Here is a 23154-nt window from a genome sequence, read left to right as displayed (position 1 = left end):
GGACCACGCCCCGCTCCAGTGGCTCCATCGCATGAAGGATACCAATGCGCGGATCACCCGTTGGTATCTGGCTCTTCAGCCGTTTAAGTTTGAGGTGGTCCACAGGCCGGGGGCACAGATGGCTGTTGCGGACTTCCTCTCCAGAATTGTGCAGGCCGGATGGCTCCCCGGCATGAGTCGGGTGATGGGGGTAAGTGGTGGTGGGGGCGTGGTCAAGCACTGGCTTGTGTATCAAGAGCGAGATCAGGAGTTGAGAATGTGAGGATCATTACCTGTCAATGATTGTCTCTAACAGCTGTTTGTCATTACAGTGAGAGTTGGAGACGGTTTAAAGAGCGAGCCAGATGCCAGTGGAGAGAGTGGTAGAAAGCTGCACAGAGCAGTGTGTTGATGTGTGATCATAATTTTTTGTTACGCTAAAAAGTATTATTGTGAATTATTGTGTAAGTTTTGTGAAGCACTGAAAAGTGTGGGAAAATAAAGACCCTTTGAGTTGGATCTCGCCGTCTCCCGCTTCCTCCTTGCAGAGAGTTAACGAACTTGTCACAGTTACGTTATGTTATGTTATGTTGAAATTTCCAATCTGTTCACATCCCGTTTTTGGTTTTGAATCATGCTGCAGGAACAACTCTCATCTCATCAGGCACAGTGTGTCTTCTCTTAAGCATATACACCTTCATCAACTCTTATCCTAAGGCTGTTTTATGTGTACCTGCCACATAAAACTTTAATCTGATGTTGAACAAGCTTGTCCAACTTTAAAAGCATTGTGATTTACGAGCAATCATCTATTGCGTGGGCTGTAGCTTCATAAATCATGAGTCAGAGGTTTTTCTGACAGCTATGTGGTATTAGACAGGGACTTTGTTGAAATTTACTTTAGCCGTTTCTTTGCTCGCTGTTCGTTAGCATAAACACACTTATATCAAACATCAGAAAGAGTCTGGCCTATAGGGATCACTAAGGCAGGATGGCATTTGTATGCAGGAAACCTTAAACAGTCATCAATTGCACAGTTGGATTTACATACATCTTCTGTGCTTACTCACCATCGAATTTAGAAGTTTTTCAGGCAAACGGTTTAAAGCATCAGCTCCCTTTTTAAAAACCACACACGTACCTCTGCACAAGAGGCATAATTAGGAGGTGGAATTCCTACATGGTGATTGGAGTTTCAAATTCAGGGAATGTTTGAAGGAAAACTCAAGGACACCCAGGTGTTCCCAGATGTTTTGTTCTTTTCTTTTATGCATCAGTGTCTTTTCCTTATAAAAGCATTATTTACAAAGATGAAAGCCCTTTTGAGACATCACAGTTAGGCAAAAAATCAATGGCAAACTAAGAGGCTTCAAATGTGCAGATTTTTCCACATCGTTTCAATTAAGCCTTAATGACTCGGGCAAAGACACCTTCACTGTTTTACAACTAAGTAATAGAAAACGACAGTCACTCTTTGGCAGCACTTAGCCAGTGGCATTGAAAACTACTCAACTAAGCTCAAGCGGCAGTAACAATCACGGCACTTTTGGAAAAAAACATGAATGCACAGACTGAAAAAAAATCGTATTTTCAGCTCACATCATTTATTGACTGATACGTCTTTGCCACTCAAATGGTTCTGCGGCTCACGCGCCTGACCAAGTTGTTCTTTTCTGTCACTTTGATTTAATCTCAGGACAGACTGATGGTATCATATTGTGACACTGTCAAAAGCTGTCTGTTTTCGGTTCAGTTACAATGGTTGTATTCAGTAACCCCCTAACCAACTCCTGTACATTTTGTTTGTACTCTCTTGCGATGAGATATCTACGGAGCCCCTAAGAGGACAGGGAATTTATTTTTTGAAATAGTTGTGCGTTCATTTACAAAGCATTTTGAGTTCCCTTGAAATAGTATTACATTCCCTTACAATAAGTTTTGTATTCCCAATAGTTTTGGCTTCCTTTGCAATAGCTTAATCTGTCCCTTACAAAAATGAACCATGGTTTTCCTGTGTTATTATCACTATGGTTTTACCACAAATATTGTGGTTAAAATATGGTTACTGTAGTAAAACCATGGCTAATTTTCAAAATCGATGGATAAAGTCATTGCAAAATAAAAGGAACACAAAACTATTGCGAGGGAATGCAAAACTTATTGTGAGGTAAAGCAAACTATACTGCAAGGGAATGCCAAACTTTTTCCGAGGGTATGCAAACAATTGGAAAGGAACATAAACTATTGCGAGGGAATGCAAAACATTTTGTGTAGTAACGCTAAACATTTTGTGAGGGAATGCACGCTATTCTGCGGGAATGCAAATTAATGTAAGGGAATGCAAATATATTGCGAGGGAACAGAAAACTTATTGCGAGGAAATGCAAAACTATTTGCAAGGGACCGCAAAACATTTTGCGAGGGAACGCAAACTGCTGTGTGGGAACGCATAACTATTGTGAGGGAACACAAAAGTATTGCGAGGGATCACAAAACGTATTGTGTAATACAAAACTTTTTGTGATGGAATGCAAAACGTATTGATAGGGGATGCACACTATTCTGAGGGAATGCAAACTATTGCGAGGGAACACAAAACTAATTGTGAGGGAACGCAAACTATTTCGAGAGAATGCAAAACTATTATCAATGGATTGTAAAACTATTTGTGAGGGAATGCAAATTATTGTGAAGGAACACAAAACTATTTGTGAATGACCGCAAAACTTTTGCAAGGTAATGCAAACTATTGCAAGGGACTCCAAATTTTTTTGCAAGGGACCGCAAAACTTTTTGTGAGGGAATGCCAACTATTGTGAGGGAACACACTATTGCGAGGAAACGCAAAACTTTTTGTGAGGGAATGCAAATAATTATGAAGGAACACAAAACTATTTGCGAGTGACCACAGAACTTTTGCAAGGTAACGTAAACTGTTGCAAGGGACCGCAATTTTTTTTGCGAGGCAAAACTTTTGCGGTCCCTTGCAAAAAAATTTGCGGTCCCTTGCAATAGTTTGCATTACCTTGCAAAAGTTTTGCGGTCATTCACAAATAGTAAACAATTGTTTACTATTGTGAGGACACAAAACTTTTTAGGAGGGAACACAATTTATTGTAAAGGAACGCAAACTATTGTAAAGGAAAGCAAAACTATTATGAGGGAACACAAAACTTTTAAAAGTTTTGTGTCCTTATATGTCATCTTCTGAATTTCGGGGAATGGAATGCATTTATGGTCGGAGATATCAAGTAGGAATATCCCACATCCAACTTGAATGGAATACAGCATTACCGTGTACCCTGACGAAACGAAATTTATTGCAAGCAACATTTAAATCGCAAATATTATTAGGTAGATTTTTCCAGGTATTATAGACCTCCTTGGTAGATTCATATGAAAAATTATGATTTTTCACATTCATTTCACAAACAGTCATGCTGCAGTTAAAATTATGCTTGCTTGAGCATTAAGTGTCATTTCATGTTCTGGCTTTCGTGTGTAGATGTGTTTTTAAAATGTCAATTGGTATTACTAGTTAGCTGCAACATAATGTATGTGTCTTATTCATTGTGAAAATGTGTTTTCTTAATGGCATGAATAACATTGTAGGCCTAGACTTTTAATGCATGGCCCACCACTGATTGTGAGGGAAGGGAAGCTATTGCGGGAACCCAAAACTTATTGTGAGGGAACACAAAACGTATTGCAAGGAAACGCAAACTATTGTGAGGGAACACGAAACTATTGTGAAGGAACGTAAATCCTATTGTGAATAAATGCAAACTATTGCAAAGGGAAAGCAAAACTATTGCAAGGGATCGCAAAAGCAAAACTTATTTTGAGGGAACACAAAAATGTACTCACCCTCATGTTATTCTAAATCTACAGTATATTAATTTATTTTTTCTGTGGAACACAAAAGGAGATGTTAGGTAGAATGTTGGCCACAGTCACTATTCACTTTAATTGCACCTTTTTTCTATACAATGAACATGAATGGTAACTGAGGCTATCATGAAATTCATTCATGGTTTTTGCTATTACATTGATGCACTCAAGCATTTGTACTGCACTTACACTTTGTATGCAATCAGGGATCACTTTTGTTACCATCTGTTTAGGCGTGGTAGCCATCTGCTAATCCTCTGGCCACTCAAACAAACCTGTGGCTGTACAGAATAAACTGAAAGACAAACAGAGCCGAAATATTAGGACGCTCTGAACTGCAAAATCTGTATTTATAGGCTAGTTGAGTGCGTGCTTATGCTGCTCTTTTGCCCTTGTCTTCAAAGGAAATGCATGACCAAGCTTTGCAAGGTGCAGATTCATATATTCAATACAAGTGTAATGCACAGTTGCCCTTTTTGCTCTGTACCCAGCAGCTTTGGAGAGTTACAGTACTGTCACTGAATATGAATGTTGCAGTCCGACACAAAATACATCACAATCGCCATAGGACGAAAAGCAAACCCCAAATATGTTTGTTAAAAAAAAAAGATAATGACAAAAAGGTGTTCAAGGGATTTACATTAACATTTCCCAAAATAAAGGGGATTTCTGGTTTTTAATATAGGTAGGCCGACAGGGCAATGGGTCAGCCCCACAATAAAATTTCTAGTGCTCTTCTGAAGAGGGAATTGAATCTTATGACTCAATAAATTACAACCCCACAACAACTGAGGGAATGTCACCTTCTCTTTACAATTACATGCTGCCTCAAACAAAACTGTAGGAGTGATAAAGATTTAATGAGTGACTGATTATGCTTTAAAAACATAGCTTGGATGATAATTGAGGAAGACATTGGAGAATTTAAAATAGCGGCTTTGGGCATGTATATGGGACGCCACCTGTTGGCTGTATGGATATTTCATCCGAAAACACATGAATGGAACAGTTCACAGAAAATATCAACTCTCAACGTTATTTTTGTTGGATAAGTATGTGAGATAACCTTTTTTGGGGGTTATCTGACAGATTTTATCCAGGGTTTCCACCCTCTTTGACCAATGAATTTCCATGATTTTTCTATGACCTTTCCAGGCGTTTCTAATTACTGGATACAAACGGTATATAACACTGCCTTTTGAGGATATGTATATATATAGACAGAGAGAGAGAGAGAGAGAGAGAGAGAGAGAGAGAGAGAGAGAGAGAGAGAGTAAAATACGTGTTGTGTATACATAATTGCATAGGCCACTAATAAACCCATAACAACGATCATTATTCTTTTTCAGATAATCTCGTCGTCACCAGTTACCATACAAGGCTTTTTGTAATTAACTTTAATATAATCACTAATTGAAAAAGTATGTCTACTGTTAGTCTGTTTTTGGCGTCAGGTAAAGATGTTATTTATTTATTAATTTTAAAAAATATATATATTATTTATTTTTATATTTTTGGAGTTACATAATGTTGCCTGTCATTGTATTATTTTTATTATGCGTAATATAATTAAGTTTCTTAATTAATTCCGGCCCAACGTCATCATATACGGCGCGTGCGCTCGGTATATATTCATGAGTGCTGACATCATTGGTCTCTCCCTGCCTGTAGTCCACTTTTAGGATTCATTCCATTCCGAAGGATTTATCCCTATGTCCTGATCCCTTCGAAGGGTTTACCCTCCAGAGTGAGAGCTTCGGAGTGAAAAATATCATTCACTGGGAACGCACTTCAGCGTCATCTATGCAAGCCAAAAGAGCTGCTGCAGTCACACAAAGGCTGACGCTAATGACCATCACCTGCAATTAATCAGAAATGTTTATATATGATTTTGCCTTACTATTAACTATTTTCAGAATGCAAACCGAAAACGAAATGCTTTAAAGCTTTTAGACTTCATGAAGAAATTTGAGCTTCATGTTTAAATGTTTTATTTATTTAAAAAAATATGAACCAAAAAAAAAAAAAAAAAATCCCTATACAAATGTACAGTTCAATTATTATAATAAATAAAATGCCACTGTGTATATTTCTTTTATTTCAACTCCTTTATTAGAATAACAGATCAAGCGAATTTACAGGAAAATAACACATGCATTAATCGGTTTCAAACAGAAAGCCATGGATTTAAATGTTTTTTAAAAGTTCATGATAATAATTAAAAGCCTTTATAAATCACTGAGATTTTGTTTATGGAACCTGCAGATTTATGACGTATGGTCCGGTTCCGGCCTGCTTAGCAATGAAGTGTCCATCAGTTGAAACCTTCAGAAATGCCTCTTTTGAAGTGCCCTTCCAAGCAGCTATTTATGAGCCCTTCGGTTTGGAACTACCCTTCAACGTGGCGGCTACGATCGTTCCCCCTTCGAAGTGCCCTTTGGAGGCGGATTTATCCCATTTGGAGCATCAAACAGCCCTCCAAAGCCCTCTTCTTTTGTTTTTGGCGATTTGATGCACATTCTTTGTACATTCCGCAACCTACTAGGCAGGGAGGAGAATTTATAGGACAAAAGGACTTAAATATTGATCTGTTTCTCATCCACAACTATCATATCTCTTCTGAAGACATGGATTTAACCACTGGAGTCATATGAATTACTTTTATGCTGCCTTTATGTCCTTTTTTTGGAGATTCAAAGTTTTGGTCACCATTCACTTGCATTGTATGGACCTACAGAGCTGAAATATTCTTAAAATCTTAATTTGTGTTCAGCTGAAGAAAGAAAGTCATACACATCTAGGATGACATGAAAGTGAGTATATGTTAAGATCATTTTCATTTTTTGGAGAACTATTCCTTTAAATTAATTCTGGCCCGACGTCATCACGTAGAGGTACGTATGTAGCGCGCTCTATATATATATATATATATATATATATATATATATATATATATATATATATATATATATATATATATATATATATATATATTTATGACTGTTGCAGTCAATCTTCTCTTCACTGCCTGGAGCAAAGTGTGAAACTGTGAGACAGCGAAATCCATAAACATCTGTCAAACTGGTAAGTCGAATTATGATCATTTCTACTCTGTGCTTTAATAACCTAAACATTTTTGGTATTTTATCGCGATTTTAGAGGTTGGATTAGTTATATTTGACTAGATGGCGAGATTACTGTGCCGATATGGTAACTGTATTGTGCTGATGTATGTTTGAGAAGTGCCTCATTTTGTTTTTTCCAAATGCTGCTACTTTTAAGTGTCAGTACATCAGTGGTGGTTTTTAATATTGAGTTTTAATGAAACAATTAACCTCACTGAATAACTTTTAAGCATCTCTGATGAAGTCATCCGAAGTTGACTTCAAATTAAGTCTGCATAATTAATTCACTGTGAATGTGTTCTGCATCTTGCATAGTAGGATTTAATGTAATGAGAAAGCCATAAATAATAATTGGTAGTCATTAACTTAATGCTTGCTTTTTAATTTGGTGCTGGTTCCACGTTTAGTTGGTCTCACGTGGCATTAAGCTTTGAATAACTAATGCCCATTTGGAAAATGTTATAGCCACAATTACTGTTAAAGAGAAATCTGATAATATTGTAGGCTCTAAGCTGATCATGACAAATGCATGATCATTTCACATGCATTGTGAACTGATGCCATGAATTGGTTGTCTTCTGCCCATTCTGCTGTCTGGATTTGTTGCCCAGATTTTATCAAAGCCTTTTGTCAGCCGTATTCGTTGTCTCAAAAAGGTCTGTTTCAATGGTGTCAGCAAAACACTGGCTCAACAGACATCATGCAGCCTTTGTAAAACAGGCTTGAACTGTACGTCATGGTGTTCTGGCATTATGCTCCATAACTGAACTAATATGGCCTGAACCAAATGTCTTTTTGTACCTCCTCAGGTGAACTTCACAGTAGACCAGATCCATTCCATCATGAATAAGAAGTCCAACATCCATAACCTGTCCGTGATTGCACACGTCGGCCATGGCAGGTCCACTTTAAACAACTCCGGATCAAAGGCTGGTATCATCGCCTCAGCCCGGGCTGTAGAAACCCGGTTCACAGACACGAGAGTGGCGATGCAGCGCTCCTGCATGTCCACGTAAGTTTTAAACTCAGAGCTGTGACCTGTCCTCTTTCTCTGTCCCTGTCAATAAAATGGTCAGTATGGTGATTGACATCTTGACTTTATCTCCCTCCCCAGTGCTATCTCCATGTAATACGAGCTCACTGACAATGATTTGGCCTTCATTAAGCGGTGCAAAGACGGTTTGGGCTTCCTCATCAACCTGATCGACTCCCTGGGCACGCTGACTTCTCCTCGGAGGTCAGGGCTGCACTGTGAGTCGCCAATGGAGCCCTGGTGGTGGTGGACTGTGTATCTGGTAAGTACGAAAAGATGTCTTGTGTAGCATTAACGATTTGGGTTGGTACCACAAAGGGGCAATCCAAGGACTAGCACCCACCACAGATCACTTTCTTGTTTTCAGAACTAGAGGTCGACTAATAGTGGGTTTTGCCGATACGATAAAAGGCAGATAACCGATTAATCGGCTAATATTTGTTTTTTTAATCGATTAATAGAATGTTATAAAATGTTCTTAGTCTTTACTTATGACTTGTGCAGACATAGTTGCTACAAGAGTAAAAAATAAGCAAAATGCCTGATGAAGTTTGTGCAGCCAAAATCGCACTAATAACCAGTAAAAAGGAAAGTTGGTGCGTAACAGGACTTAACTATTAGGGATGGCACGATCCGATACCTAGATCGGTATTGGCTCCGATACTGACGTTTTTAGACAGATTGGGTATCGGTCCAACGAGCCTGATTTAAATCTGATACTGTGTGTTAGTCATGTTCATTACTGTCAAGCTCCAAAAATGAAATAAAGGAACCATAAAAACACCAATAAAGTAGTCCATATGACTCGTGCATTTTATTCAAAGCCACTTGAAGATGTGCGATTAGCTCTGTGAATCACAAAAGGCCGTGTTTAATAAGTAAATATATAGTATGCACAGTGCCAGCACGTTAGTGAATGGTGCTGCTCTGTTGACACACACTCGTGTCTATTTTTAGCGTTCACGCTGTGTGCAGTATTTAAGCGCTACTCACGAACAACATCTCGGATGTAGATGCTCAATAGTTTGGTTCACTTATAATATGCATTTAGAAAGGCACCGGAGGAGCATTTTACCAGAATTTGAATGAGTGAATTAAACTACTGAACTTGCCTACAAACAGACACATACAGGACTTCCTGGAGAGTTCAAAATGTCAAAATAAGAGGCAGAGGTTTTTTAAATTTAAAAAACAAACTGCCTTTTCTACTGAACTCTTGGACTGGAATTACTTTTAATTTTGGTGCTACACAATCCAGTAGACTAGTTAACGAAGTTTTTCTTAAGCTATACATTTATATTGAAATAATGTGTAGTTAGAGGTTTGTGTTTCTTTACATATTACAGAGTACCCCCAATTAGTTCCACACAATTATGTAAAAATATTCTAAACTTATTATGCAAAAAAGCACTATCGGATCGGGATCGGTCGATATCTGAAATCTCAGTATCGGATCAGAAGAGAGAAGTGGTATCATTGCATCCCTATTAACTATAAATGACTCAAATACTTATTTTGAAATGACGGAGACTTGGCTCTGTTACAATGCTAATGTTAAGTATTTAACAAATTAAACTTTTTATAGCCTATATTCACCATATTAAGGATAGGGCTGTCCGCCGATTCCAATTTTTAATCTTACTACATGAGATGCTGATTAATAGCATAAATATTTGCTGAGAAAGGCCATCATATTGCAATTAAATATAAAATGATTGAATAATTATAATATACAGTATATTATAAATGTAACAATTCAGATAATTAAAATGCATTGCATTATTGTGGTAAACAAGTAAAGCATTTATTAGACAATACAAAAAGGAGCTTTGTAAGGCAAAAATATTTGTCCGCACTGAACATCAGCTCAAATAAAATATGGCCCGTATGAAATTTGACTGGCTGGTAAATTTTGGCTGGTGGGCTAAACTCAGTTTTTCACAGTTCCTGATATTTAATTGTAGAAAACATTCCCTGTCTTAGGTCAGTTAGGATCACTACTTTATTTTAAGAATGTGAAATGTTAGAGTAATAGTAGAGAGTGATTTTTCTTTCAGCTTTTATTTCTTTCATCACATTCTCAGTGGGTCAGAAGTTTACATACACTTTGGTAGCATTGCCTTTAAAATTGTTTTACTTGGGTCAAACATTTTGGGTAGCCTTCCACAAGCTTCTCACAATAAGTTGCTGGAATTTTGGCCCATTCCTTCTGACAGAACTGGTGTAACTGAGTCAGGTTTGTAGGCCTCCTTGCTTGCACACGCTTTTTCAGTTCTGCCTACAAATGTTGTAACGGATTGAGGTCATGACTTTGTGATGGCCACTCCAATACCTTGACTTTGTTGTACTTAAGCCATTTTGCCACAACTTTGGAGGTATGCTTGGGGTCATTGTCCATTTGGAAGACCCAATTGCGGCCAAGCTTTAACTTCCTGGCTGATGTCTTGAGGTGTTGCTTCAGTATATCCACATAATTTTCATTCCTCATGATACCATCTATTTTGTGAAGTGTACCAGTACCTCCTGCAGCAAAGCACCCCCACAACATGATGCTGCCACCCCCATACTTCATGGTTGAGATGGTGTTCTTCGGCTTGCAAGCCTCACCCTTTTTCCTCCAAACATAACGATGGTCATTATGACCAAACAGTTCAATTATTTTTTAATTAGAACAGAGGACATTTCTCCAAAAAGTAAGATCTTTGTCCCCATGTGCACTTTCAAAAGTGTAGTCTGGCTTTTTTTTATGCCGGTTTTGGAGCAGTGGCTTCTTCTTTGCTGAGCAGCCTTTCAGGTTATGTCGATTATAGGACTCATTTTACTGTGGATATAGATACTTGTCTACCTGTTTCCTCCAGCATCTTCACAAGGTCCTTTGCTGTTGTTCTGGGATTGATTTTAGTTTTAATGACACACTGTGTTCAACTCTAGGAGACCGAATATGTCTCCTTCCTGAGTGGTATGATGGCTTTGTGGTCCCATGGTGTTTATACTTGCGTACTATTGTTTGTACAGATGAATGTGGTAATTGCTCCCAAGGATAACTTGTGGAGGTCCACAATTTTATTTTCTGAGGTCTTGGCTGATTTCTTTTGATTTTTCCCATGATGTCAAGCAAAGAGGCACTGAGTTTGAAGATAGATCATAAAATACATCCACAGGTACACCTCCAATTCAGTACACCTCCTATCAGAAGCTAATTGTCTAAAGGCTTGACATCATTTTCTGGAATTTTCCAATCTGCTCAAAGGCACAGTTAACTTGGTGTATGTAGACTTCTGACCCACTGGAACTGTGGGGAAAAACAATCTGTCTGTTAACAGTTGTTGGAAAAATTACTTGTCATGCACAAAGTAGATGTCCTAAATGACTTGCCAAAACTATAGTTTGCTAATATTAAATCTGTGGAGTGGTTAAATTAGTTTTAATGACTTCAACCTAAGTGTATGCAAACTTCTGAGTTCAACTGTATGAAGAGGATGAGAATGGTCCCATGGGCAACATCATGGTGAGTGCCTCATGGCTCTGTCATAGGACCTTTTCAAATTTCTGAGTTGTTTAATTTTGCAATGTTTTCATGGAGTCTTTGGGACAGTCTGGATCATCCCAGTGTTTAAAGCTACATAAGGTTTCTTATTGTAGTGTCCTTGGGTGTATGAGTCACCTTTCATTTTGATATTTGATTGTGGTCCTTTTGAACTGCTGACACAAAGAGTATTGCTCTACATCCTGCTCTTAGATTGACCCAGTCGTTGGTACTGTTGGTTTTTGATCTGGACTGCACGGATGGGCCTTCACTCTCAAACAGTTTGCTGAGATGTGATTCAGTTTGCTGCCAAGGGCGAAGCCCAGCGTGGACAAGCAGAGCGCTACAAGAAAGTGGAAGATATGAAGAAACTTTGGGGTGACAGGTGAGACTGGATAACCTGACAGACGGCACTAGAATATAATGCAGTTTCTTTCATGTAACATTTATGGCCATTGCTTGCAGGTACTTTGACCCTGCCTTTGGCAAGTTCAGAAAGTCTGCCACCTCTGCTGATGGCAAGAAGCTTCCCAGGAATTTAGCTCAACTGATTCTGGACCCTGTCTTCAAAGTGAGCAGATACATGTAATACTAGACAGATAAAATTTAAGACAGTTTTAGCTTAAGTGTTCTCAATGAACTTCTGATGGTGTACAATTGCTTAGAGCCATTAATGATGACTTTAATTCTTCACTTTGACCTGACTGTCTGTGACGAAAAGCTTCATTCTGATAAATGGCCGTTTCAAATGCTTTCCAGGATTCTTCTGCCAAATGCACATTGATATGTGGGGTTCTAACCTTTGCCACTTTGCAGGTGTTTGATGCCGTCATGAAAGAAGAAACTACCAAACTGATTGAGAAGCTTGACGTAAAGCTAGATAATGAAGACAAGGAAGGCAAGCCCCTGCTGAAGGCTGTGATGCGTCGCTGGATCCACCTGCATTCACCGGTTACTGCTCAGAAGTACCGTTTTGAATTACTGTATGAAGGACCTGGAGATGAGGCTGCCATGGGTATGTTGTACCCCAGCATATAAGGCAATAATTTACAGTAGATCTTTGGCCAGTTGTTGGGTTAATTAAATATGTCGCTTTCTCAGGCATCAAGAACTGTGACCCCCAAAGCACCTATCATGATGTACATTTCTAAGATGGTGCCAACCTCTGACAAAGGTCGTTTCTATGCCTTCGGTAGGGTCTTGTCTGGCTGTGTCCACCGGCCTGAAGGTACACATTATGGGACCAAACTTCACCCCTGGAAAAAAGGAGGACCTTTACCTCAAACCCATCCAAAGTCAGTTTTAAACCAACTTGACCTATTTGATTTTTAACTTGGCTTTTTTTTTTTTTTTTTTTTTAATGCAATTATGAATTGGGATACAATAATCCTTTATCACAAAATTACTTTTTTCTGTTTGCATATTTCAGGACTACTCTGATGGGCCGTTACGTCGAGCCCATTGAGGATGTGCCATGCGGTAATATGGTGGGTCTGGTTGATGTGGACCAGTTTTTGGTAAAGACTGGAACCATTACTACTATTGAGCAAGCCCACAATATGCGTGTGATGAAGTTCAGTGTCAGCCCTGTGGTAAGGGTGGCAGTTGAGGCCAAGAACCCTGCTGACCTTCCCAAACTGGTAGAAGGGTTGAAACGCCTGGCCAAGTCGGATCCCATTGTGCAGTGCATCATTGAGGAGTCTGGAGAGCATATCATTGCTGGAGCTGGCGAGCTTCATCTGGAGATTTGCCTTAAGGACCTTGAAGAGGACCATATCTGCATTCCACTAAAGGTACAATTGTTTTTTTCAATCTCTCAGGTTGTGTTGGACCGCACAATAGAGCAGAACAGTTCCCATCCACTTCTTCAGCTGTCTTTATTCTAGAAGTGTTATTCCTGGTATTTTTTTTTTACCCCCAAATTGTTAACTTAATATCAGAAACAATGTATTTAAATTTTGCTGCAAAATAGTCTTGAAATTCATTTTTCTTAAATTTAAGGTCATAAAATGTTTTTAATATATCTAAAATGGTATAACTTAATTTGCTGGGTTTCCATCCAAAATGTTTCACATTCAAGCACATTTCTAAAAATCCGACTTGACACGAATTGTTGCGTGTTTCCATCCACTACATAATGTGCATTATCATGAGGGAGCTGCCTTGTCATGATGGAGCAGCTGAATGACCTCTCCCTGCTTTAGGGACAGTTTTATTTGCAAGATTGGAGCAAGTATCTCATTTTATTAAATTTATGCACGAGACACAGAATAAGTGTAATATGTGATATAATGTGAGCTGAAATAGCTGCGATGCCTCTGCATAACTGGGAGTGCCCACTCTCAAAACTGTTCTGGCGAATTGTGAGGACCCACTTTATCGACCAGCTGTGGATTAAACACTTCCGAATGATAAGTGCTATGTTCAAATAATTGTGTGCAAAGGTCAGACCTTTGTGACTAGCCCACCAAAGCTATCGCACTCTCGTAACACATGCACGAATGGTCAAAACGTAATCGTTTTGCGAATGAACAGTTTCCATCACCTTAATACGCATTTTAACGAATGCAAAACTCTAGAAAATCCACCTTCCTAGCGCATTTTATTTTAAGCAAATTTTGATTACGTACTTGCATATCAAGCGTTTCCATTTAGGATTTCTTATGCGCAATTTCAAAATGCGCATAATTGTTGGATGGAAACCCACCTATTGTCATTTAAAGTTTGGAGATGAAAACAGGAATTGCGATATAGCCTAATATGAAATTAAACTGCAAAAGGCTACGATTGAATAGAATAAATGCATGTGCTGCATACTTCAAAGTGAAGATGCAGCACTGTAGCACATTCTAAAGCACACAGAGTCCCTGGTATTATAACATTATCATATAAGCATATTCCAATACTGGTCGACCTCTGGTTTGTATGTATTTATATATTGGTACATGTTCTGGTATTGACATAAGGTATTAAAGGGGTCATGAAATGCGCTAATATATATATCTCTTCCTTGAGGTCCACTGATAATGTTAGTAATTCTTTTGCACCAAAACTGTCGTAGTTTAATAATAAATGATCCACCCTGTCTCTGTCCCTCTGTCTCAAATGCACGGGTTTGGCCTCAGCATCTCCTTCAAACTTCAGTGTAAATGCCCACTGTTCTGATTGGCTAACATTGTGAAGCCCCTCAAATTCAGACATTTGAAACTCAATCTGAAGAGAATAAACAAGCTCTCCACAACATAAAACTAAATTTCAGGGTTTACACAACGCACATCCAACACATTACATCTGAATGTTTTAAACTTCACTCAAGCACAACTGTTAACACTCGGCACCATAAACAAACAGTCATGACATATGAAATATTCATGAATGAAACAGTTTACTCACAGTTTTGTTGTCAAGTCCAAGTGTTTTTAACTACTCCATTCTTCAATTACAGTTCCTTTGTAAAGCTTGAATCGTATAATGACTGGTTCACAAGCAGTCGACGCTGATATTAGCCACACAAACACAATCCATAGCACAGGGAAACATGACGCAGATCACCTGAAATGCATCCAAATGGTCAAAGGTGTCCAGCTAGTGCTTGCTTACATACACCAACAATTAAAAATAGCACAGATGGGCGCAAGAAGTGCAAGACACAGAGCAGCTGAATAAAGCGAAACGGTCTCCTTTTCGGAGTTGTAACTGATACCGCGTCTTTTAAAAGCAGTGAGATAAAGATGTCTGTGTAATGCATGTTACATGCACAAAAAAACTTCAAAAAAGTCCAGGTGGGTCCCTTTTGGTGTTTAGGAATAGTTGGTCACACAAGGCCCATCTCTTTCCCTCTCTGTTTGCGATAAGAAATGAGCACCAGTGGGAGGGGCCAAGGGTGCAGTGACGCACTTAGTTTACAAATTTAGTCGCATCACTAATATTGCCGTTATATTCATGCTGTTTAGCCAGAGGGGAACTGGCCCCCACAGTGAGCCTGGTTTCTCCCAAGGTTATTTTTCTCCATTTAACCAAGTTTTGTTTTCCTTGCCACAGTCTTGATCACTGGGGTACTAAATACAATTATTACATTTTTATACACTCTACAATCATATTTAATCAAACTACACGATGACTAAAGACATTACAGGTATTACAGTTTCATTTTCTGTTAATGCATGATATTCTGTAAATCTGCTTTGAAACTGTGGGTTATGAAAGTCGCTATACAAATAAAAATGACGACATGTTGCTTTTCCATTTAATGACACCTTTTAATTTGTTGTTCAGGTCTGAAACAGGGTCTTAAAATCCTTCAAATAAAGATTGTGATGCATTGGAAAATCTATTTTTGTCCACCCCTAGAATGTAATGATTCTGAGCCTTTTAACGATTCCGGTATGATTCCCTTTTTTTTTTTTCCAGTACGTTCAAGGAAGAATTATTTGGAAATGAAATGCATTTACTGCCCACAGCAGCCTGTTGACAATTGATGAGATCATTTCAGATTTCTACAGTACAGATGCAACAAATCAGAAACTAATTTAATACAATCCTTGTAAAAAGCATGTTTGCAATCCAATAGTTGATCCTAACCATATTATAGAAAAACTCTAAACAAAAAGAAATGACATTTTATATTGCACTGAATACAACAAAAATATCATGTGTATCTTTAACTACACATTGTCATACGAACAACCATTTAGTAACTCAAAGTACATGCTTCTGAGACTCAAGCAGTTCTTTATTTAATTTTAAGTTTGCCGTTCATAACGTGTACATCAGTATAAGGTTAATTTAGTAATCGCACTGACTGATAAGTGAGCAGAGTCATTCGTTCGAGAATGGGACATCACTGGGCGTGTTTCACGATGTAGACTTGAAAGCACCGACTCAGTCATTTGTTTGGGAAGCAGAATACACTGGACGTAATTCATGCCCTAGATTTAGTAGGGGGCAGTGCTGCCATTGAAATGCAGTGCATGAAACACTGTCAGAGTATTTTTGGACAGTGTACAGCCCACATCAGTGGAAAATTGCATGTGCGAGAACTGTTAATGAAACCAATGGTCATAAATCAAACTGTTCCTAATTTAAAAGGGGGGGGGCAGAAACTGAACTGGTTCTCTGTTCCAAAAGCATTCTGTTTTCCACAACTCTGGTGGATCTTTCTCTTTGGGATCATGTTGGGTTTTTTTTTTTTTTTTTTTTGTTAGGAATTCTGCTATTAAACGATATCATTTATTTTTTTTTATTTTAAGTAAAAATAAGGTGTACTGATGGCTTCAGCGGGAGCATATACCATTGATTTAACAATGAGTTCACGGCAGGTCTGTCTTGAATGGTTCTTGAAAAGTAAATTTGCATATGGAAAAGATTAAGCAGATTTTCACTCCAAGAACCTGACTGTTGCACTCAATTTGAGTACTGCTTTACAATACTAGATACAGTCTTTGAAAAACGGCTGTTTATTTTTTACAGAAATCGGATCCAGTTGTATGCTACAGAGAGACCGTAAGTGATGAATCTAAAAAAATGTGCCTTTCCAAGTCCCCAAACAAGCACAACCGTCTATTCATGAAGGCCTGTCCTCTGGCCGAGGGTCTTCTTGAAGATATCGACAAGGGTGAAGTCACTGCTAGACAGGAGATGAAGGCCCGTGAACATTACTTTGCTGACAAGTACGAATGGGAAGTAACAGAAGCTCGTAAGATCTGTTTCTTCGGCCCAGATGGAACTGGACCAAACATATTGGTTGATGTGACCAAACGAGTCTAATACTTGAATGAGATCAAGGACAGTGTGGTGGCTGGGTTTCAGTGGCCTACAAAAGAGGTAGGATTTAGTAGCATATAATATGCTTCTGTTAACCCAAAGTTGTTATTTTTGGAAGTCGAGGGATTGATTCTAATTTTTTTAGGGAGTTTTGTGCGAGGAGAACATGCGTGGTATTCGCTTTAACATTCATGATGTGACCCTCCACACTGACACAATCCATCGTGGTGGTCACAAATCATTCCCTCAGTCCGCAGAGTGCTTTACGCTTGCCAGTTGACAGCTGGGCCCAGACTTCTGGAGCCTGTTCACCTGGTGAAGAATTTAGGTATGCGAGGAGTCTAACATGGAAGTCTAGTTGTTGTGGACTGGTATTCAGTATAATAACCATATTTCACAACCTTGTCTCCACAGTGCCCAGAGTCAGTTGTTGGTGGTATGATGGAAGCATGGGCTTGTATTTGAAGAGCTCCAGGTTATGGAAACACCCATGTTTGTTGTCAAAGCCTACTTGCCTGTCAATGAGTCATTTGGTAAGTGTTGTTGAAGAACCATTTTGGTTTTCCTGCTTTAACTGGTTCTATGTTGATCCTAATTTCTCCATTATGCAGGTTTCACTGCTGAGCTTCGCTCCAACACATCTGGCCAGGCCTTCACACAGTGCGAGTTTGACCATTGGCAGATCCTGCCTGGCGACCCCCATGGATGCCAACTCCAAGCCTGCCCAGATTGTGGCTGACGTGTAAACACAAGGGGCTCAAAGAAGGAATTCCAGCATTAGGCAACTACTTGGACAAGTTGTAGAGTTGCGTTCCTCTCTACCTTGTGTTGAGGGACCGGACAAGAACACTGTCAACAATATAAGCTGAAATGTGGTCCGTTACATTTTAAAGTACAATTGAGACCATCGTTTTGACATGCCTTGTCTGGCTAATGCAGGCATCAATATCATGGACCAACAAGCTTAATGGTGGCTTTTCTCAATTCCTTGTGGAATTAAGTTTAATGTTTTGTGCTAAAACTGAGTCAAGTTTGAATGAATTGCAAAATGTATATTTTTCATATATTATATTACAATTTATGTACAGTGTACATATGTTCACTAATGCAAACAGCTATTCTATTCTTGCATTCTGTAGTATTAAAACTAATTGTTAGGCATTTGCCCACACACATTTTCAGCTGGAATTTTTGCCACACTTGTGTTTGGAAGTTTTGTCTGTATAAGACAATCTAAAATAAAGCAACCTTGAGCAGCAAATCTTTGTTTTGTTTTTTTGTTTTTTTTCTACTTTTTTGCTAGGTTTATGTATATACGTATGGACTGGTTTTAGAGAAGAAAATATGAAATGTTTGGCTATACATTGTGTGTGTACATGCATGTTCTTACTGTTATGCTTTATAAGCCAGGCTGGAATCTGTATGCACAAAACTCAGAATTGCGACGTCTGTCAATTATAAAAGTTGTATGCATTCCTCATCCCTTGTATGTTCGTAAAATATTTTGGCTAATTTCATGATGCTTTTAGCTATCAATAAGAGTGTAGTACTGGTCCATTTAATACAAATTGCTGTTTAAATCCCTACTGCAGAATTCTGCAGATTTTTCCCTATAATTCAGAGTAGAAAATGTGAAGTCTGCAGATTTCGTCGGGGCCCATTTACAAGCCAACAACAAAGTTAAATACTTTAAAACGACTTAATCGTGGTAAAGTCATAAACGGTTTAAGCAAAGAAAATTAAGAAATCAGGACATTCGATTTTGCGTCGATTGTAAACGCCTTTACTGTCTTATATAATGTGCTCAAGTCTTTGTTTTGATGTAAAAGGCAAGGAATTATCAGGGTCCGTATTCACAAAAAATCTCCAAGGGGTCATGACATGCCATTTTATTAATTTCATTTGTTCCTTGAGATTTGCGTAATATTAGTGAAGTTTTTTTTTGCTCAAAGAACAGTCATATATATTTGTAAAACAAACATAATTTCCCAATCATTCTTACCCTCTGTCAGAAATGTTTAGTTTTGGTGCTGCTTGTCCTTTAAGACCTGACAGTAAACGCCCACTGTTATGATTGGCTCTCTGCTCTTACCTGCTCTTCTTGCCAGCTCACTGTTCACCACTACTTGGCAGGGCTACGGAAGTGAAAGTAGAGTATGCGTTGTGTTGTTTTGGAGGCAGTCAGATGCAAATGTCCACCACAGTGTGACATCACAATGTGGAGGAAGTGGAGAATGACTCGTTTTAGCAGCTTGGTTTCAACAAATGCTCTTTTTGTAGTGAAGTTTTGAGTTCTGAAACTTGGTGTTTTTATAGTACATTGACCTCATATGTTAAAAGATCAAAGGAAATATGATTCCTCATGTCATGACCCCTAAAAACAAACTATATAGGGCCTTAAGGTGGCATTAATGGCCATCGCTGGGATACCCAGTGTAGTTGTAGTAGACAGGACTCACATTAGAATCATTAGAATGAAGACGTTTTCGTCAACCTAAAAAAATTCCACAGCATCGATATGTTTTTTTTCCTCTCCCCAATTTGGAATGCCCAGTTCCCCATGTGCACTAAGTCCTCCGTGGTGGCGTAGTAACTTGCCTCAATCTGGGTTGTGGAGGACGAATCTCAGTTGCTTCCGCGTCTGAGACCGTCAATCTGTGCATCTTATCACATGGTTTGTTGAGTGTGTTAATGCGGAGACATAGTGCGTGTGGTGGCTTCACGCTATTCTCTGCGGCATCCACGCACAACTCACCACGCACCCCACCAAGAGCGAAAACCACATTATAGTGACCACGAGGAGGTTAACCCAACGTGACTACACACCCTAGCAACCGGGCCAATTTGGTTGCTTAGGAGACCTGGCTGGAGTCACTCAGCACACCCTGGATTTGAACTCGTGACTCCAGGGGTGGTAGTTGGTGTCTTTACTCACTGAGCTACCCAAGCCCCCACATAAGTTGTTTTTTGATGACCAGTGCAAGATCTTTGTTGCAAAGTGGCCGGGCTCTTCTCAAGACTCTAGCGTCAAAGTTGTGCTTGACTAGTTTTTATTTAGCTTTGTGTATACATTTTAAAACCTTTCCATTAGAATGTGTATATATATAATAGTATTATATTACATTAAAAATAGGCCTACTTTATGTGGTCTGTCTAATAAATTTGCTAACAAATAGCGGTTCCTTGTCTACCAGTCACTTTGCCGATTTAGGGAAGCACGGTCATAGAATGTGACATTATCCATAGCAATGAGGTCAACTCCACCTTTACTCTTACCTTTTACCAAAGTCTCTTTCAAGGCAAATCAGTTCAGCTCCTATCTACTTGAAAAGGGAAAGACTGAAATCTGCTAAACGGTTGGTCAAGATTACAATCAAATAACGTTTCAAATCAGCAGTAATCTCTGACAACGTCATAAATTGAGCTGCTTTAGCTCAGATCACGCTTAAAACTGATCCAGCTAATTTCCCAATAGTATGTTCCTGCAATAGGCTGATCCAGCTCATGCATATACACGTGATTGGCTCTTTTGCCTGTAAGGCGGGACTTCCTTTTCTACACTCGCCATATTTGGTGTTCCATTTTCTCCCATTTATTTTAATACAAGTGTTCCATCTCAGGCTAAATATTCTCGCCATTTACTTACCCTTTACATTTTTTTACTCTTCTCCATCTATTCCTTAGTAAAAGTTGCTCTTAGCAGTTTTGAGAATAGGTTTTCAGAAAAAAATCTCACTAAAATTTTAATGGAAATGATGATGAGGCTGTGAGGGATAGACTTAGTCTCTTCAATGGGCTGCACTGCAGTTTAAAGTGTTTTTGGATAATTCCGTGGACAAAACACCTGTCCAAGAACATTCAGTATACAAAGAACTCTAGACAGCATGAGTTGTGGAAAATCTAATGTGTTTTAGAGCTTTATACAGTTTGTGCCATTGAAGAGACTAAGTCTGACCCTCACAGCCTCGTTGTCATTTCCATTAAGAATCAAAGATGGCGCTAGGCCCAGATTTCAAATCTCACGCAAACACTTTTTATTTTTTTGCGTTGATTTTTATTTTATTTTTTAAATAAGCTGATTTTTGGTAATCAGTGTATCAGCCTGCAGTCAGCCCATTGTACATAGATTTGTTCCTGGCAGGCAGCAGATACCTTAACCCTGCCCCCACCCTAATCCTAACCACATGGAGCTTGTAAGGCTGAGTAGCCTGCCAGGAACAACGGATGGCACCTTTCTCCCATCACGCATGTGAGTGCACTCACAAGAGAGCTATGGATGTGATTCAAGGTATGATGCGCATCCCTTTTAAAATGTGTACAACTTCAACGACTGCACAACTGTAATAATCAGCCTTTGGGTTTCTTTGAGCTAATAAAGAGGGTTTTTTTCCATATATATTCACAGAATAGTCAGGGTAAATGCCATATTTAACTTGAATAAAAATTTGGCAACGAGGGACGGACGCACAACATGTTGCTTTTGTGTACCTTGGAGACAATTGTTCAGCTTACACATCTTTGACTCTGTCTTTTTCCAAAGTTTCCAGTGGCCAAAACTGGAAATTGGTTAATGTAAAAAAAAATAAGACTGTACAGTGCATCCGGAAAGTATTCACAGCGCTTCACTTTTTCCACATTTTGTTATGTTACAGCCTTATTCCAAAATGGACTAAATTCATTATTTTCCTCAAAATTCTACAAACAATACCCCATAATGACAACGTGAAAGAAGTTTGTTTGAAATCTTTGCAAATGTATTAAAAATACAACGAAGAAAAAAAAAAAAAATCACATGTACATAAGTATTCACAGCCTTTGCCATGACACTCAAAATTGAGCTCAGGTGCATCCTGTTTCCACTTATCATCCTTGAGATGTTTCTACAACTTGATTGGAGTCCACCTGTGGTAAATTCAGTTGATTGGACATGATTTGGAAAGGCACACACCTGTCTATATAAGGTCCCACAGTTAACAGTGCATGTCAGAGCACAAACCAAGCCATGAAGTCCAAGGAATTGTCTGTAGACCTCCGAGACAGGATTGTATCGAGGCACAGATCTGGGGAAGGGTACAGAAAAATGTCTGCAGCATTGAAGGTTCCAATGAGCACAGTGGCCTCCATCATCCGTAAATGGAAGAAGTTTGGAACCACCAGGACTCTTCCTAGAGTTGGCCGCCTGGCCAAACTGAGCGATCGGGGGAGAAGGGCCTTAGTCAGGGAGGTGACCAAGAACCCGATGCTCACTCTATCAGAGCTCCAGCATTTCTCTGTGGAGAAAGGAGAAACTTCCAGAAGAACAACCATCTCTGCAGCACTCCACCAATCAGGCCTGTACAGTAGAGTGGCCAGACGGAAGACACTTCTCAGTAAAAGGCACATGACAGCCTGCCTGGAGTTTGCCAAAAGGCACCTGAAGGACTCTCAGACCATGAGAAACAAAGACTGGACTCTTTGGCCTGAATGGCAAGCATCATGTCTGGAGGAAACCAGGCACCGCTCATCACCTGGCCAATACCATCCCTACAGTGAAGCATGGTGGTGGCAGCATCATGCTGTGGGGATGTTTATCAGCGGCAGGTACTGGGAGACTAGTCAGGATCGAGGGAAAGATGAATGCAGCAATGTACAGAGACATCCTTGATGAAAACCTGCTCCAGAGCGCTCTGGACCTCAGACTGGGGCGAAGGTTCATCTTCCAACAGGACAACAACCCTAAGCACACAGCCAAGATAACAAAGGAGTGGCTACGGGACAACTCTGTGAATGTCCTTGAATGGCCCAGCCAGAGCCCAGACTTGAACCCGATTGAACATCTCTGGAGAGATCTGAAAATG

At 39.3% G+C, this 23154-nt stretch overlaps 1 protein-coding gene, 1 non-coding gene and 1 pseudogene across 3 annotated transcripts in view; 2 read left to right on the top strand and 1 right to left on the bottom strand.

Moving 5' to 3' along the window:
- LOC127438644 (cyclic AMP-responsive element-binding protein 3-like protein 3-A) overlaps positions 1-15398 on the bottom strand; it is a 28442-nt gene extending 13044 nt beyond the window's left edge. Inside the window, exons 1-2 of one of the 2 annotated variants that reach the window (XM_051694357.1) lie at positions 14948-15398; positions 4060-4165 (exon numbers count right to left, since the gene is read on the bottom strand). In XM_051694357.1, coding sequence (XP_051550317.1) covers positions 4060-4116 — 57 coding nt within the window. In that variant the 5' untranslated portion in view covers positions 4117-4165; positions 14948-15398. The remainder of the gene's footprint in view (positions 1-4059; positions 4166-14947) is intronic. The other variant, XM_051694359.1, reaches the window with a different exon arrangement.
- Positions 4767-18486, top strand: LOC127438895 (elongation factor 2-like; annotated as a pseudogene).
- LOC127439328 (small nucleolar RNA SNORD37) lies at positions 12224-12288 on the top strand. The gene has a single exon (XR_007896906.1). It is a non-coding gene; the product is annotated as a small nucleolar RNA SNORD37 (small nucleolar RNA).
- Positions 18487-23154: the final 4668 nt, after the last annotated feature.

Source organism: Myxocyprinus asiaticus, chromosome 50, assembly GCF_019703515.2.
Source record: "Myxocyprinus asiaticus isolate MX2 ecotype Aquarium Trade chromosome 50, UBuf_Myxa_2, whole genome shotgun sequence".
In the NCBI taxonomy this organism is placed as follows: Eukaryota; Metazoa; Chordata; class Actinopteri; order Cypriniformes; family Catostomidae; genus Myxocyprinus; species Myxocyprinus asiaticus.
This window is presented reverse-complemented; position numbering and strand designations above follow the sequence as displayed.